We start from the raw sequence: 18,412 nt of genomic DNA on the forward strand, positions 1-18,412 counted from the left end.
CATTATTATTATTTTATGAAAAAGAACATTAGAAACAAAAGGCAACAACAGGCAAGTGAAAGCCACCAGCATATCCTTAACAGAGGCCCACTGAAGAGGACTCGTCGCCCCGCCCCCTAGAATAGTAGAAACCATTACAATGAATAAGAGAGAAAGAAAAGTGGAAAGGCATGGGGCACCTTAGAATAAAAGTTGTCTTCATGTGTTCAATAAACAATTGAACGTGAAGGTCATTATAATGAATCTCAAGTACCCCTACATCTTCTCAAACACAACCATGCCCGATACATATGTTGTGGTTTATTAGTACTCTTTTGGACATGTCAGATCGGATTTTACGTTTCAGTAAATATATATATATACATTACACAGTTTTGCCTTGACTACTCTGTAGGTACACTCAATCATTGTGATGAAATCGATGAACAAATTAAATGGACTTTGGAACAATTGGATGTAACCTCCAATATGATATGTCCTTTTTGTAGCGTGAAGCATATGGTGAATGAGATTTATTTAGCTCCCCCTTCCACAATAGGATTTAACAACGTGATAACCATGCAGATTGAAAATGGCTTTGCCTGGAAAATGTTAATCTAATGAACAATGCCTGGCTAATACCCTGTATCTTTCCCATTCATCTGCCATCATCTTTAGCTGAGATGTGAGTTGAGTAATACCAAGAACATGGTCTTATAAGATAAGCATGATTGTACTCCTAGGTTTCCTACTCATATGAGCATGTTCCACAGTGGTTGTTTTAATGGGTTATTTTGTCAGAATCAGATTTTCCGTAATCTGCATCAAATACTCAATCGCCAATTGATCCAGTCGCTATCAATTAAGATGTTGGTTTCAGATCCCGCCCATAACACCAGCTAATAAACCTTGTTTTGTTGGATACTTCACTCCATACAATGTTTGCCTATAAAGACATACAGGGCTTAAGTTAGAAGTTATGTTCTGACGGTGAGGGAGAAATTGAATATCACTATTTCGCTATTCCTTTTGTGGCTCTCTGTAGCCTGAAAATAGATGCAGAAAGCCTCTCCAAAAATGTTCCCAAAAGTCTGCCCAATGATTTATCTAAAGATCATGAAATGGAGTTATTAAAATATGGGCAAACACACTAAGTCTGCTCTGATTCAGTGCCATGTCTCTGCCACTCGCTAAACTGCTCAAAACGAAAACGACAGAATAAGACAAGATAATAGAGCGAGGAAAATCCATGAACTGAGTGCATTTTCGTAGTGTGAGAAATATTGGAGGAAAATACACCTTTGAAATCAAATTATACAAAAAAACATACAAATGTTAACTCTGTTTTCCTTGAAAGAATCCTTAGAGGTATATGTTCGTCAAATAAAAAAGCACATCAATTGAGCGCGCCACTGCAAAGTCTGACAAGGCACAACTTCCAGAAGTACCAGCAGAGGCTATTAAGGCAGACACTGACACGGTCAGACATTTACACTATTTCAGTAAAGATCTCATGGTGGAGATTATTTTGGAAGACCTAGAGCAGATTAGGGCTGTAGAAATAAAGTAGGGTAGCCTTACAGTAAATTACATATTTTCAAGTTGCAGATTTCTCACATAACAAAAGTATCTTTGCTTACTGGAGATTAAGTCCTCCAAAACGGAGCCAAAGACCAGACTGAGAGGGCTGTTGTGTCTTACTACATATTGCTCACACATTCAGTGCGACACAGAACTAGAGAGCTCTTGACTAGGAGCATAAAGGATACAGAGAGGGGGTCAATGGTGGCAGAGCTGAATAGATAGTATAGACCCATTCTCAGAGACCTTGGGGATGTTACACAAAAGCCACATAACAGATGGTTTTGTTCAGCTGATGGTTTTGCTGATGAATGATTGGGAATGGGATATGCTTTGAAATGGATGATGGGAGGAGAGAAAGTGATTTGGCACTTTGTCAACGCAGCCATATCTGCAGTATATAAGCTCTCCCCAACTTAGTTACGAATAAAACCATAGATGTAATTGCTTTGTTAGTAGTACTACATTATGACAAGGAGTGAGCAGTGTTATAGAGGTAACATCAGTGTGCACATCTGAGATTATTAAAAAAAAATGTGGATAATGAGTAAATATTTGTCAAATCTATGCAGTTACTTTCAATGTAATTTCATAGTACATGTTATTAGAATTCTGATAGGGATTCCAGTGGTTGTGAAAAACCATAAGGCAAATATGTAAAAACAAGATAAAGTCATCTTCCAGAAAACTGTCAAAATTTCAAATTCTCACCATAATAAGTCCACTTCAGATAGCTTTATACGAAACATCAGGCCATTTAACTATTCAACTCCACTTATCAATGTGTAATATCCAAATGTTTACATGGCGTTTGAGTCTCTCTGTGTGTGTGTGTGTGAGGAACGGGGAGAGAGGGACACAAAACTGAGAAGAATCTCACAAGAGTTACCATGACGTAGCAACATCGCAGATAAACTAAGAAAAGTACTTCAAAGGCATGATTAAATAAAAAGCATGTCAAATTATTAGGAAAAGAACATTAACAGTTTAAATATACTATTCTTAAGATTGTAACAACACTTTGCCAGTGATTATCACACTATTAAGACCCATTAGAAGTGGAAGTCCCACTCTGGTTGCAGGTAGCCTTGCAGTTAGAGAGGTGAGCCAGCAACAGGAGGGTTGCCATTTGGAATCCAAAATCTGTTGTGAAGTGTGCAGGGAACCGGAGGGTTGCTGGTATCAAATCCTAGATGCCATTGATTTACGTCATGTCCTTATGCAAGGCACTTAATCTCTCACAACAACAGCCCCCTACCCCCAGTGTGGCAGCCCCACCACACCTCTCCAAAACCTTTGTGTGTCTTTCGGATGGGTTGGGGTAAATCAAATTCTGGTTGGGCATTTGTGTGCAATTGACCAATAAAGTGATCTTAATCTCTTAATAAGATATCTTAATCGTGTAGCCTGTCCAGGTATCCCATTCTACAGCCCATATGCTTTTTGCATTTGCAAATATAAGGAATACTGTATGTTAAAAGGAAAGTCTAGATTTGGTCATTTTGTCATTGTCATACATTATCAAATACACTGAACAAAAATACAAATGCAACATGTAAAGTGTTGGTCCCTTGTTTCATGAGCTGAAATAAAAGAGCACAGACATTTTCCATACTCACAAATTGCTTATTTCTCTCATTGTGTGCACAAATTGGTTTACATTCATTTTAGTGAGCATTTCTTCTTTGCCAAGATAATCCATCCACCCGACAGGTGTGGCATATCAAGAAGCTGATTAATGTATGATCATTACACAGATGCACCTTGTGCTGGTGACAAATGGCCACTCTAAAATGCAATTGTCACACAACACAATGCCACATATGTCTCAAGTTTTGAGGGAGTGTACAATTGGCATGCTGACTTCAGGAATATCCACCAGTGCTGTTGCCAGAGAATTGAATGTGCTTCTCTATTATAAGCCTATAGAGAAATGTTTCAGAGAATTTGGCAGTATGTCTAACCAGCCTCACAATCGCAGACCACGTGTATGGTGTTGTGTGGGGGCGAGCGGTTTGCTGATATCAATGTTGTGAACAGAATGGTGGGGCTATGGTATTGTGGCAAAGAAGGGGGCCGAGTGATAAATGGCGGATATTTGAGGGTAGAACTAATAAATGGGCTCTGCCCTCTCACTAAGGGGTGGCCAGATGGTGAACCACAAAGCACAAAATGGACGACCGCAGAAGCAAGGGGAAGGCGCAAGGTTAGGCCGACCAACATATAAAGGGGTCAAGCCACACCAGGAAGAGGGGAAGAGCAAGGAGCTGTGAACCATTGAAAAGAGAAAGTGATAATATATCGGCTGGATTTAACGTGTATGACCTGGACTTACCTGTTGGTTGTTTGGACCCTGATCTACTGAGAAGCCAATTTGTGTACCGAACCCTGCTATCCTCGATCACGCCTGCGGCCTGGTTGGTCCAGGCCGGAGAAACAAACATTGATTTTGTGTCGGTCTCACGCTTAGTTTGTGTACAAACACTCCTAACCTTGAAGAGGATTGTCACAGTATGGGCAGGCATAAGTTACGGACAACAAACACAGTAAAAAAAAAATCTATGGCAATTTAAACGCACATGACGGGATCCTGAGGCCCATTGTGGTGTCATTCATCCGCCGCCTTCACCTCATGTTTCAGCATGATAATGCACGGCCCCATGTCGCAAGGATCTGTACACAATTCCTGGAAGCTGAAAATGTCCCAGTTCTTCCGGCCTGTCAATAACTTTGCACCGCTATTGAAGAGGAGTGGGACAACATTCCACAGGCCACAATCAACAGCCTGATCAACTCTATGCGAAGGAGATGTGTCGGGATGCTTGAGGCAAATGGTGGTCACACCAGATACTTACTGGTTTTCTGATCCACGTCCCTACCTAGTGTATTCCTAGTCATGTGACATCCATAGATTAGGGCCTCATTTATTTATTTCAATTGACTGATTTCCTTATATGAACTGTAACTCGGTAAAATCTTTGAAATTGTTCCATGTTGCATTTCTTTTTGTTCAGTATAAATGAGACTAGTCACGTCATGTTTCATCATTTAAATAAGCAAAACTTTTTAACAACAACGAACAATTTGACAGATTGTCAATGCAATGACAAAATGGCAAAGTCAAGTCTCCTTTCAACCGATTCCTCATATTTGTGATTGCAAAAAATGTATATACATTTACTAGCTCGATAGGATACATACAACCAGAGCGGGATATTCGCTAATGATAATACATCATTTCAACAGCAAATAAAAGTACAAATAAAGCAAATAAAAAAAACTTTTAAAAGTCAATAAAAAAATCTAAAGACTACATGTTTGACGTTGGGGTCAGAAAATACAGTATCAAGGACTATACAGATCTTAATCTTGGATCTTAATTTGAGCCAGTTTGCTACAGCAGGCTAATAATCTTACAGCAATGGGAAATGTGAATTATGTGGATTATAATTAAAGGACATTTTTGTAGATGTTTCTGGAAATTACAAACTTTAGAGGCCTTTTTAAAACCTCAAATAAACTAAGTTTGCATTTCCTACTGTACAGGAAAGATTCTCTGGTTTCAGTCCTGGCAACTGCATTGACATTATTATCTGGGTGAGATGAATACATGATAATTCTCTACTGTAGCAAAAGTAGTGAATAGAAATACAGGGAAATGAATTAAACATATGAAATAACTTTGCTTTTATCATGGGTCATCTGTGTATTTGTTTTTATCAGGGTAAGAAACAGCTGAACTCAGGAAATCCTGACCTGCCCTACAGAGATAGACAAAGTATGGTAATTACCCCAGTGTACCAATGCACCCCAGTGCAGAAAGACTCTACCTGGATCTTTCTTTTAAACTTCACTTTCCCATTGAACATCTTTCCTATTGAAAACGAGGTTAAAAACAAAACTGTAAATTAGATCATGAGGACAGCATTTCAATGAAATGTAGGGTGTTAGATACAGTGCCCTCCGCAATGATTGGGACAGTGAAGCATTTACATTTTTTGTCTCTATACTCCAAAAGTTTGGATTTGAAATCAAACAATGACTATGAGGTTAAAGTGCAGACTGTCATCTTTAATTTGAGGGTATGAATCGTGAATAATGAAAAGCGAGAAAGTTACAGATGCACAAATATCATACCCCCCAAGCCATGCTAACCTCTCACCATTAGAATAACAGGGGAGTTAGCATTTTTTTAGGGAGGGTATGATATTTGTGCGTTGTAACTTTCTAGAAACATATTCTATTCTTATTTACAATAAAACGGACTCCGAAATGACACAAACAAAAGAAACAGCAAATGCATCCAACAAATGTGTAGAGTCACAAGCTTGGGGTCAGAAAATACAGTATCAAGGACTATACAGATCTTAATCTTGGATCTTAAGTTTGCTACAGCAGGCTAATAATCTTGCAGCAATGGGAAATGTGAATTATGTGGATTATAATTAAAGGACATTTTTGTAGATGTTTCTGGAAATTACAAACTTTAGAGGCCTTTTTAAAACCTCAAATAAACTAAGTTTGCATTTCCTACTGTACAGGAAAGATTCTCTACATTGCATGTAATGAATATGGGACCAAATACTTAACTTTTTACTACTTTAATACACATGAATTTGTCCCAATACTTTTGGTGCCCTAAAATGGGGGGAATACGTACACAAAGTGCTGTAAGTTCTTAACCGTTCACCCGATATGATTGAAAACACCCTCAAATTAAAGTTGTCAGTCTGCACTTTAACCTCAGTCATGGTTTGATTTCAAATCCAAACTTTTGGAGTAAAGAGGAGACAAAAGAAGAAGCTTCATTTTCCCAATCATTACGGAGGGCACTGTATATAAAGAGAGAGCGACAGTTGGAGGAAGAGAGAAAGTGAGAGAAATAAGGAGGAATGAAGAGGGGTATGGAGTGGAATTCAGGCTGCCTCAACAGCAGTTCATTGTGCCTAGTCAATGTTGGTCTGACGTGCTTAGCCTATGGAAACGGGCATAGGTACTCCTCTACACCTTGGGGCATGTAAAAGATAAATAAAACTAAGTATAATTCTAAGAAAGATAACTGTGACCAATGTCTTTAAATGCTAACTCACTCTCCCCTACGCCCCTTGGTCCAGGCAGAGGAGCAGGGAGTCTGCGCTGGGGGATGTTGGTATAGCGGCGGTCCTTCAGCAGACATACTTATAGTCTCAGTCCTCTAGCTTAGGTGAGTCCATCGCTAGAGGCAGAGGTCTGGCTATGAAGACATTTATCATTTGCGATGTACAAAGTTTCTCCTCTTGTTAACTCCAAGCTCTCGAACTGAAAATATTAAATGATCCACAAAAATCCTTGGTATTCTTTTCTATGGCCTTTCTACTACATTTTTTTGTTCAAGTTTAAATTTTTTCTTTAAATATCTTGTTTGACTTGATAATACTTGAAGTTCATGTACAAGTTGATACTGGACTCAGACAGATTACTGGTACCTGGCTATGTGAGGGTAGGCTCCCCCTCTCTCTCCCCCTGAGAAAAAGTGTATGGGAGTCCCATCGAGGTAAAGTATGTGTGACAACCCCCACTGAAACAGCCAGATAAGAATGGACAACAGATAGACGAGGCGCAAAAGGCAGAGCAATCGGATTTGCTGTGCTCTGTCCTTACCCTCAAAGCCTCCCAGCGTCCTATGAATCGCCTCATGCTAATATTCAACATACTCAATTTTGGCGATGTTCATCTAGAGGTCCTTGACAGTGGATGAAAGGGAGTAACTTAATTCCCCTCCTTCCCTTCTCGCAAAGGGTTTGTGCAAGACAGGCACTGGTCACATGGTGCTCAGAGTTTTTGTAGCCCTCTCAGCGCAGTTTCGTATCGTAAGTGGCGGCGCGCTGCCTAAGCCTGTCATACCCACTCCTGGACCGGATGTTTGTAGAAGGTGGCGTTCTGTTGCACCCCTTTGTTTTTGAACTGGAAGATGGTATAGACCAGGACCAGGATGCACAGGGACAGGATGCAGGGAATCACCACAGCGATGGCGTTGACAGTGCTGTGCACGTCATTGATGGTCACCATGATGTCCACGTCATCGTGGGGAAGCTGCCGGTCCTTGTTCTTCTCCATGTCTGATTGGTGGCAGCCCATCCAGTCATTGACAATAGACTTGGGGTAGCCGGGCTCAACGGTCAGCTTCTGGTTGTCAAACTTCCAGTAGTCCTTCCCTTTGTAGAAATAGGTATAAACTAAAGAGGGGAAAAGAGAGCAAAAGTACAAATTCATTTGTATCTAACAGATTGACTTGTATAGTTTGCAAATCTAACACCTCAAACATTCTGCCTGACAACTCATCCTGAATTTAACTCTGCTGCTCGATCACTCACGCCATACATTCTCCACACATTCAATTGTGGAGAAGAAACGCTAGTGGGCGTGGCGTTTGGCCTGGAGCGATGTGGATTGGTAATCAGGCTACTCAAACATTCCCTTGTCCAAATAAACACTGTACCTGATTATCTATTTGTCATATCATAACGGTATGCTATCAAAGCTCTACAACCGAAAATGCAGTCTCCAAACCATAACTCTCTAAATGCCCTGTTTGTTTTGGAGGGGTAGTTCTTTGTACTATGCAATGCCTGGGAGAAAAGGCACACGGACTGAGAATGTGTGGCAATCAGAGGACCACAGAAACCTTGGAGGCTACTGATTGATGAAGTACTCCCCTCTGCTGCCGTCCAAAACAGCACCTCCAGATCCCTTAAGAAAATGGCTAGTGGACGGACTAGCCAAATGGACCATGCCACCCCCTCTGATTTCCACCTCTCATGGTCTCAAGTCCTTTGTGGAATGTGTTTCAGGAGGTTGTGACATGACTCGCAAAAAGTGATGATAGTTCCTTCCAGAGGAAGTCTCCCGGGAGGTGCCGAGGCAGTGCAGCGTTTTTTTGCTAGAGCAGCACAAATGAGTGGCGGGGCTGAGGCCTCTGGCTGGGTTAACCCTCTGACCCTGACACCGCCAATTCCACTACACTCATGGCACAAACAGTCCTCTGACACAGACGGCCAACAGTTCAGCGACAGCCCTCTGGCCAGAAGGGCCACTTATCTGATGTTGACATGGTTCTCACAGATGGGTTAATATTAGCCAAAAGCATCTCAGAGAACGGTGAGCAATTCTGACTCACACAAGCTGCTGAGACTTCATAAATACACACTAAAAACAAATGGCTCTATAAAGTTCCAAATAAGGGTGCTTTGGCATGGAACCATCGGGGAAGCCTTTTTGGTGCTATATGGAGCCTTTTTTTAAGGTTCTATAAAGAACCATGCTCATAAGGTTCTAAATGGAACATGTATGTTGCTATAAAAGAACCCTTTCATTAACTTCTATAAAGCAACATTAAAAAAAGGTTCTATATAGCACCAAAAAAGGGTTCCGCTATGGTTACAACCCTTTTTGGGGCTATATAGAACCCTTTTGATGGTTCCTTATAAAACCTTTATTGAGAATCGTTCTATAAAAAAGAACCTTTCTCAATCTCAAAGGTTCTTTGTGGAACCAAACATGTTTTTATTTTGGTTTAATAGCCAAATTATATTGTTAAAATACCATCGCTTTTATTATTGTGCTTATTAACAAGTTGAATCAGGTGTGCTAGCTCTGGAATGGCTTGGGATCCCCGAGGAGAGAATTGAAAACTACTGAGTCAACAGTTCTCAACTGACACAAGGACATACATGAGTCTTTCACAAGACACTGTCACTGGCCATAGTTATAACATGTACTAGCATAACACAACAGATTAAATCAACTGTAATGACACTCACTCACGGTTGCACAAAAAGCTGTGAACAAACCACGCCCCAAAATATTCTAATGAGCTGCCGCCCCTACATTTTAATTATCACTAAAAGAGGAAAGATTCCTTTTGTTTCAGTAAGGTTCCACATAGAACCCTCACCCTTCCCGAAGAGCCCTTGAGGAACCCTAATGTTTTAGTGTGTACATGATGAACTATTTTCTGCTGTGTTACGAATGTGTTGTCAACACATTTGAAGCTCGATCTCGTAAAATATTTACCTCGTGCTTGATGAATATTCTGTATACATATTTAGTAGGCCGACTATAACATTGGCACTTTACTCCAGAGGTAGTCAGGGACCTAGATCTCGATTGACAAACCATGAAAATCATCATTATTACCAGCCTCTAAAATCATTGACAGGCATCAATAATTGTCTTAAAATAAATGCATTCATATAATTTTGAAAATATATCTGTTAAATAATATGCATAAAGGGAGGCACCAGGATATCTGGTCACCAGGAAAACAATGTGGACAGATATTTTAATTTTGATCACAAACTTTGATCACAAAACCCACATGTTAGCAAGTTGTAAATGGGGCCTTCTGATAAGACTCAAATAAAAGTGCAATGTTGTTATTGTAAGACTTCAGTTACTGTTTCAATGTGCAATTACAGCTTATGTACGTCACTACGATAACAGTCCAAGTGCTTTGTTACTGTAATAGCAATTACAGTACCAAATGTAGTTAATTCATAAAGTAAACAGAAATTCCAATTCCCCAATGAAAATAATTGGAATTTCAAATTACTCCCCGAATTGACGTTATTGAGATGGCATGAAGCCAAACCCCTGTCCCTCTGCATGCTTCAAGGCGGTAGCCACATGGTCTGTGGATAATTATACTCACAGCCCTCCCTGCTGACGAAGGCTCCCTGCGGCGCCTCGGGGATGCCCTTCCACACAGTGATGGGTTTGGGGTAGCCCGGGTCGGCCATGCGTTTCTCCTCGTTGTAGCGCCAGTACTGGTCCCCTTTGAAGAAGTAGGTTTTGCCCACGGGCTCCCAGCGCAGTGCTGTGTCAATGCCGTCCTTAGGGAGACAGTTACCCAGCTCCACCAGACTCTGGGGGTACCCGGGCTCAGCAGTCACCTCTTTGAATACCCAGTACTTGTCACCTGTGGGGTAAACAACAACAGGGTCATGTTCATTAGGCACTAAACAGAGGAAAACCGACTGAAACGGGGAGATTATCTCAAACTATTTTCATTTTCCATTGTAAAACTTTTTTAAATATTTGTTTTAACCTTTTACTGAAGTGAGCTAGATCAGGGTCTCAGTGTTTTTTGGTAGTTTAAACAAAACTACTTTGAAACAAAAGTATACACCTCACACACATGGTTATGGGCTTAAGAATAAGAAGACACCTGTGCCATGTCAGATATAGGGCTCTATTTTCGGCATGGCGCACTGGCATGTTCCAGCCTTAACACCAGGTTTAGCAATTTACCTGTCGAACATCAGCATGCTTGTGCTCAGATGGAAGGGGTGGAAATATTTGAGGCACGTCCTTAATGATCCAAAGTGCTAATTTCAGGCAGCGCTGGTAGGGATATTTAAGACCAACCAAATCTGGTTTTAGCGGTAATGCAGTTGGATATGACATTAGTTGTGACAGTGGAAGCTCAGCCGATCCAGCCTTGACACGCACCGCCCATATGCGCATGGAACAAGATGTGATTTGGTGCCTGTATACTTCATATTTAGAAACATAAATTACATGTTTTTTCCCCATTTTATTTTATTAAAAACAAAGCATAGTGCCCCCCCCTCAAATAAGTCTGTTTTCTTTTTGTCCTGCCCAATGTAGTCAAAACCGTCGATAAAGTGTTCGACAGCTGGGAAATAAATCTTAAATCACTAAAGAATTATTAAAATACCAAGTTTGAGAGGAGCAAAACAGTGAGCTGACATTATATTAGCTATGCTTTGGATGTGCGTAAAACCCCCTCCATGATGTAGGCTACATGTGTTCATGCTCATCATGAAACGAGAGATGAGAACCTCAGTGAATACCGATGAACCTTATATTTAGAAGTTATTTGCCTGTTACAATTGTTTGTTTTTCGTTTCATATTTTTGAAACCCAAGCCCACCGTTGGCTACCCTTACCCTAGGCCTTCTATAACAAAGGCTGGTTCAACTGCAATGCATTGCCTTTTTTTATGATGGTGATTTTATGATATCATTACATTTTACATGTACTGCATTTATTGTAGTTGAAAAAATTAACAGATTACTTGTTTTTCATTGAATTTTATTCAACCCAAACTAATTCGAATGATTCACTGTCCTGGTTTTATGGTGGGAATTTATGGCACGCATGTAATGCAACTTCTGGAGAAGTGTGAATGCAATCTGTAAGAAGTTTTCAATTCGTACAGTACTAGTCAAAAGTTTGGACAAGTTATTTTGACTATTTTCTACATTGTATAATAATAGTGAGACATCAACACTATGAAATAACACATGTAGTAACCGAAAGGTTGCAAGTTCATATCCCCGAGCTGACAAGGTACAAATCTGTCATTCTGCCCCTGAACAGGAAGTTAAACCCACTGTTCCTAGGCTGTCATTGAAAATAAGAATCTGACTTGCCTAGTTAAATAAAGGTAAAAATAAAATAAAAAAATAAAAAAATAGAATTCAAGGCACACTTAACCAGCATGGCTACCAGAGCATTCTGCAGCGATACGCCATCCCATCTGGTTTGGACTTAATGGGACTATCATTTGTTTTTCAACAGGACAATGACCTGTACCTGACCAAATACCTCCAGGCTGTTTAAGGGCTATTTGACCAAGAAGGAGAGTGATGGAGTGCTGCATCAGATGACCTAGCCTCCACAATCACCCGACCTCAACCCAATTGAGGTGGTTTGGGATGAGTCAGACCGCAAAGTGAAGGAAAAGCAACCAAAAAGTGATTAGCATATGTGGGAAGTCCTTCAAGACTATTTGAAAAGCATTCCAGGTGAAGCTGGTTGAGAGAATGCCAAGAGTGTGCAAAGCTGTCATCAAGGCAAAGGGTGGCTACTTTGAAGAATCTCAAATATAAAATATTTTTTGATTTGTTTAACACTTTTTTGGTTACTATATAATTCCGTATGTGTTATTGCATAGTTTTGATGTTTTCACTATTATTCTACAATGTAGAAAATAGTAAAAATAAAGAAAAACCCTTGAATGAGTAGGTGTGTCCAAACGTTTGACTGGTACTGTATGTAAAACATCAGTATAACGCTGAGTGGACATTCTCCCTTTCTCTTTATATTGGATCTTTGTCCAGCTACTGTGAAACGTTTGGATGTATGTAAATGTCACGCCCTGGCCATAGAGAGGTTTTTATTCTCTATTTTGGTTAGGCCAGGGTGTGACTAGGGTGGGCATTCTATGTTAATTTTCAAAGTTTTGGATTTCTGTGTTTGGCCGGGTGTGGTTCTCAATCAGAGGCAGCTGTCTATCGTTGTCTCTGATTAAGAACCATACTTAGGTAGCCTTTTCCCACCTGTGTGGTGTGGGTAGTTATTTTCTGTTTAGTGTGTTTTGCACCTGACGGAGCTGTTTCAGTTGCTCCTTTTGTTACTTTGTATTTAGCGTTCAGTTCTATTTAATAAAATGACAAACACGTACCACGCTGCACCTTGGTCCTCACCTTCTTCCACCAACGGCCGTTACAGTAAAACCCTCTGTAGTCTGCATTCTTTTAATATTGCATGCCCACAGGAAGCAATTATGTTTGTCTGTAAGTGTATTTACATATAACCTATTTAAAGCAAGTTGTGGTTTACCATTGCTTTAGGTTTGTTAATAGAGTTTAAATGTTTTCTTTGCATCCCAATATTACACTATATTCATCCCAGACATAGAAACACAGGATTTTCGGCGTCATTTCTTAAATAATGCTTAGTAATTATGAAATTATAATAACATTCCACCCATGAGGGCACTAGGTCATTTGACTACAGGAAAGGGCTACATGTTTCCTGTCGCGTGCCCTAATGAACATGACCTAGGTCAAAGTGGTATTGTGAATCCTCAACTATTGGGCATGTTCAGGGCTTGGAAATTGAACTACCGTACAAGGACCGTGTTAGAGATTGGGGTTTTATAGTTGGTACTCTCTCTCTAATCCAGGTTTATTCACCTAAAGCGAAAATGACTTAGCTAACAATAACACTGATCAAAAAGGGCTATATCACATTTGAAAAGGAGAAGGGAGTTAAAATACCCTTAAAGAATACAAATTTGCCGTCCGATCTCTCGTAGGCGGCGTCGATACGGGGCGGTAGACCTTTCCAGAACTGCTCAATCTGCATCGGGTAGCCCTCCTGCACCTCGTTGTTCCGCAGTCGCCAGAACCATCGGTCCTAAAGAGAATAAAAAGAGAGGAGAGAGCTCACATCAATCACAGCTCATTATCATTTGGCTCCAGTAAATCTAGGGCACGGCTGAGCAAACTCCCCACTGACTGCTACCCACATGCAAATACCCACACTTACCCCTCAAAGAGCCACAAATGATTCGCGTAGCAGAGGCCTTATTGCAGGGTAACTACAGTGCTTTCGGAAAGTATTCAGACCCTTTGACTTTTTCTACATTTTGTTACGTTACAGCCTTATTCTAAAATGGATTTTCAAAAATGTTAAAATCCTCAGCAATCTACACACAATACCCCATGGTGACAAAGTGAAACACCTTTTTTTAAACATTTTGTCAAATTTATTTACAGAAATGCCTTATTTGCATAAGTATTTAGACCCTTTACTATGAGATTTGAAACTGAGGTCAGGTGCATCCTGTTTCCATTGATCCTTCTTGAGATGTTTCTACAACTTGATTGGAGTCCACCTGGGGTAAATTAAATTGATTGGACATGATTTGGAAAGGCATTCACCTGTCTATATAAGGTCCCACAGTTGACAGTAAAAACCAAGCCATGAGGTTGAAGGAATTGTCCGTAGAGCTCCGAAACAGAAGATCCCCCAAGAACATAGCGGCCTCCATCATTCTTAAATGGAAGAAGTTTGGAACCACCAAGACTCTTCCTATGGCAAGACATCAAAATGGTTGTCTAGTAAAGATCAACAACCAATTTGACAGAGTTGAAAATAATAATGGGCAAATTTAAATGCTGACTTACCCAGACAGACTCAGCTGTAATCGCTGCCAAAGGTGATTCTGACATGTATTGGACTCAGGGGGTTGAATTATTATCTCATCAAGATATGAGTGTTTTATTTTTCATATTTATATATATATTTAGAAATGTTTAATCCCACTTTGTAACACAACAAAATCAAGAGCTGTGAACTACTTCCTGAAGGCACTGTTTCAATATAGTGAATATAGTTGCTATTTAACGTGTTTCAGCATAGAATATAATCCTTTATATTTGTACATGTTTTATTTTGTCAATATACTCTGTCAATATACACTGTGTATACGAAACATTAAGAACACCTGCTCTTTCCATGACATAGACTGACCAGGTGAATCCAGGTGAAAGCTATGATCCCTTTTTGATGTCACTTTTTAAATCCACATCAATCAGTGTAGATGAAGGGGAGGAAACAGGTTAAAGAAGGATTTTTAAGCCTTGAGACAATTGAGACATGGATTGCGTGTGTGTGCCATTCAGAGGGTGAGTGGGCAAGACAAAAGATTGAATTGCCTTTGAACGGGGTATGGTAGTAGGTGCCAGACGTAGGGCTACTGCGGTGACCGTATTACCGCCACCCTGGCAGTCATAAGTCATGACCGCAGTAAAATTCTGCGTGACCGTTGAGTCACGGTAATCTCCTTTTATGCACTCTGGACTTGTGTTGTTGGTAGTACCCAACTTGCTACCAACCATCAGGTCCTAATGGCCTGGTACTCAGGGCTCTATTGTCCCTCCAATGGTTTGGTACTCAGGGCTCTATTGTCCCTCCATCAGGTCCTAATGGCCTGGTATTCAAGGGCCTGCTGCCAAGGCAGCAGCTAGTCTTCCTGGGGTTCAGCAAAATTAAGGAAGTTATACATTTTAAAGCATTACAATACATTCATATCAGATTTCACAACATATTAAGTGTGTGCCCTGAAGACTACTCCATGGGTATTCTAAAAATGACAAAGTTCTCACAGAGGGGTCGAATAATAGAACAACCAATACTAGCCATGTTAGGGATTTGAATAATAATTTAAAAAAATAGATAAAACAATAAAATTAAACAATTGTTAAATAAAATACAACTACACTATACCATTCAAGATAGAGACTGTTGTAAAATAATTCTTTACTTTTCCATTTATCGTATTTTATAAATGGATAAGACGGCATTCGAAGAAAGGATAACTAGCAAAATAATACGTCTTCAAATATAACGAATTGGAACACAAAAGTACTCAATCAACATGGTGGAGATAAAAAATATAGCAAACAGAAGACATAGAAGGCACAGTATGTGGATGTGTGGATGTATTGTCATGGAAGGTGTGGTGTGTGTTTTGTGTGGCGTTAAGTGAGTGAGAAAATAAACTGTTGCATATCCCAGAACCAATGCAAAACTGATAGAGACATACCCCAAGCGACTTACAGCTGTAATCGCAGCAAAAGGTGGCGCTACAAATGATTAAGGGGGCTGAATAATTTTGCACGCCCAATTTTTCAGTTTTTGATTTGTTAAAAAAGTTTGAAATATCCAATAAATGTTGTTCCACTTCATGATTGTGTCCCACTTGTTGTTGATTCTTCACAAAAAAATACAGTTTTATATCTTTATGTTTGAAGCCTGAAATGTGGCAAAAGGTCGCAAAGTTCAAGGGGGCCGAATACTTTCGCAAGGCACTGTAGGTATTTGTAGTTGTCCACATATTCTAAGTCTAATTTGATTAACCAATGTCAAGTCATAGGTGATGGAGATCAGATACGCCTCCTTCCCCTGAAACACACACATCGAATCCAGGCTGCATCACATCTGACCGTGATTGTGATGGGGTGGCGCACAATTGGCCCAGCATCGTCCGGGTTTGGCCGGGGTTGGCCGTCATTGTAAATAAGAATTGGTCCTTAACTGACTTGCCTAGTTAAATAAAGGTGAAATAAATACATTTTGCATGCTTTCTCAAAAGGCTGTAACTTTATATGCATTCGTAAATCAAGTCCTTTCTTGAGTTGGCTCTGGGATGCAACAACTGTTTAGTGTGTGTGTGTGTGTGTGTGTGTGTGTGTCCCACATCTGTTGCTAGGGGGTAAGGATTTTAGGGACAATATAGGATGAATCCCAATTGTTTGCAAAAAATTATAATTGCTTGACAAAAATGTGATGCAATGGCAATCCTGGTTATTGGTCACAATCCTTTGCATGAACTGTCATCATTATTATTAATGATGGAAATTTAAGATACACAATATATAATATATATATCGTATTTATATATATAGTACACTACCATTCAAATGTTTGGGGTCACTTAGAAATGTCCTTGTTTTTGAAAGAAAAGCTATTTTTTTGTCCATTCAAATAACATCAAATTGATCTGAAATACAGTGTAGACATTGTTATTGTTGTAAATTAGCTGGAAACGGCTGATATTTAAAAATGGAATATCTACATAGGCGTACAGAGGCCCATTATCAGCAACCATCACTCCTGTGTTCCAATGGCTAATCCAAGTTTATCATTTTAAAAGGCTAATTGATCATTAGAAAACATTTTGCAATTATGTTAGCACAGCTGAAAACTGTTGTTCTGATTTAAAGAAGCAATAAAACTGGCCTTCTTTAGACTAGTTGAGTATCTGGAGCATCAGCATTTGTGGGTTCGATTACAGGCTCAAAATGTCCAGAAACAAAGACCTTTCTTCTGAAACTCGTTAGTCTATTCTTGTTCTGAGAAATTATGTCTATTCCATGTGAGAAATTGCCAAGAAACTGAAGATCTCATACAACGCTGTGTACTACTCCCTTCACAGAATAGTGCAAACTGGCTCTATCCAGAATAGAAAGAGGAGTGGGAGGCCCCGGTGCACAACTGACCAAGAGGACAAGTACATAAGTGTCTAGTTTGAGAAACAGATGCCTCAAGTCCTCAACTGGCAGCTTCATTAAATTGTACCCGCAAAACACCAGTCTCAATGTCAACAGTGAAGAGGTGACTCCGGGAGGCTGGCCTTCTAGGCAGAGTTAGAAAGAAAAAGCCATATCTCAGACTGGCCAAAGAAATAAAAAATTAAGATGGGTAAAAGAACAGACACTGGACAGATGAACTCTACAAAGAAGGCCAGCATCGCGAGGGTCACCTAGTAATGTCATTACTTCATAGTACTGTACTTACTAAGGGATTTTACCATTATGGTTACTCTGATATAAGTCAACTATCATCAAAATGTGACTAAATATTCCATTATGAACAAATTGCAAGTGGCAGGGGTTACTACCAAGTATTCAATTTATGTACATGGGTACATTTCCTATTGATTTGTTTATGAACACTGAACATGTAACTATGCTGTAGTAAGTAAACTTACTGTGTGTCCATTCATACGCCTTAAACATGCCTCCAAAAAAGAGCTCCTAAACAGGAATATACAGTTTGTATCAATAAAGGCCAGGTTTTATTGATGTGTGTTAACATTCATCAGATAGTGGAGAAGTGACCTTTTAGGACATTTAGGCAAAGATCAAATGCATCAAACAGGGTTTGTCTACTCTACGCACTGCTCAGTATGAAAAAAAAAAGACAAGTACCAATGCAAGTTTACCTTCATTAAAGCACATTATCTGGTGACTAACTTGGTGATGGGGAAAAGGCCCATTGAGTGTGACACCAGCTACAGATAAGCGTATTACTGTAAAAAGTGATCTGAAGAGGGAGCTTCTACACCCGATCATGAGAGAAATACTAGAATACAAACTCATACTACTGTATATGCAATAACCAGAGAACCAATACTTTTTACCCTTGCAAAATCTAAGAGCTCCCTACAGTGTGAGAAGCTCTTCAGCATTGCTGAAACCCTTAAGTCAAAAAA

At 39.8% G+C, this 18,412-nt stretch overlaps 1 protein-coding gene across 1 annotated transcript in view; it reads right to left on the reverse strand.

Moving 5' to 3' along the window:
- Nucleotides 1–6,404: 6,404 nt before the first annotated feature.
- The window catches only part of LOC139370706 (matrix metallopeptidase 24), a 65,802-nt gene continuing 53,794 nt past the window's right edge, over nucleotides 6,405–18,412 (reverse strand). The window contains exons 7-9 of the mRNA XM_071110352.1: nucleotides 13,629–13,767; nucleotides 10,250–10,516; nucleotides 6,405–7,775 (exon numbers count right to left, since the gene is read on the reverse strand). Of these exons, the coding sequence (XP_070966453.1) occupies nucleotides 7,438–7,775; nucleotides 10,250–10,516; nucleotides 13,629–13,767 (744 nt within the window). The 3' untranslated portion in view covers nucleotides 6,405–7,437. The remainder of the gene's footprint in view (nucleotides 7,776–10,249; nucleotides 10,517–13,628; nucleotides 13,768–18,412) is intronic.

This window comes from Oncorhynchus clarkii, chromosome 17 (genome assembly GCF_045791955.1).
Source record: "Oncorhynchus clarkii lewisi isolate Uvic-CL-2024 chromosome 17, UVic_Ocla_1.0, whole genome shotgun sequence".
Taxonomy (NCBI): Eukaryota; Metazoa; Chordata; class Actinopteri; order Salmoniformes; family Salmonidae; genus Oncorhynchus; species Oncorhynchus clarkii.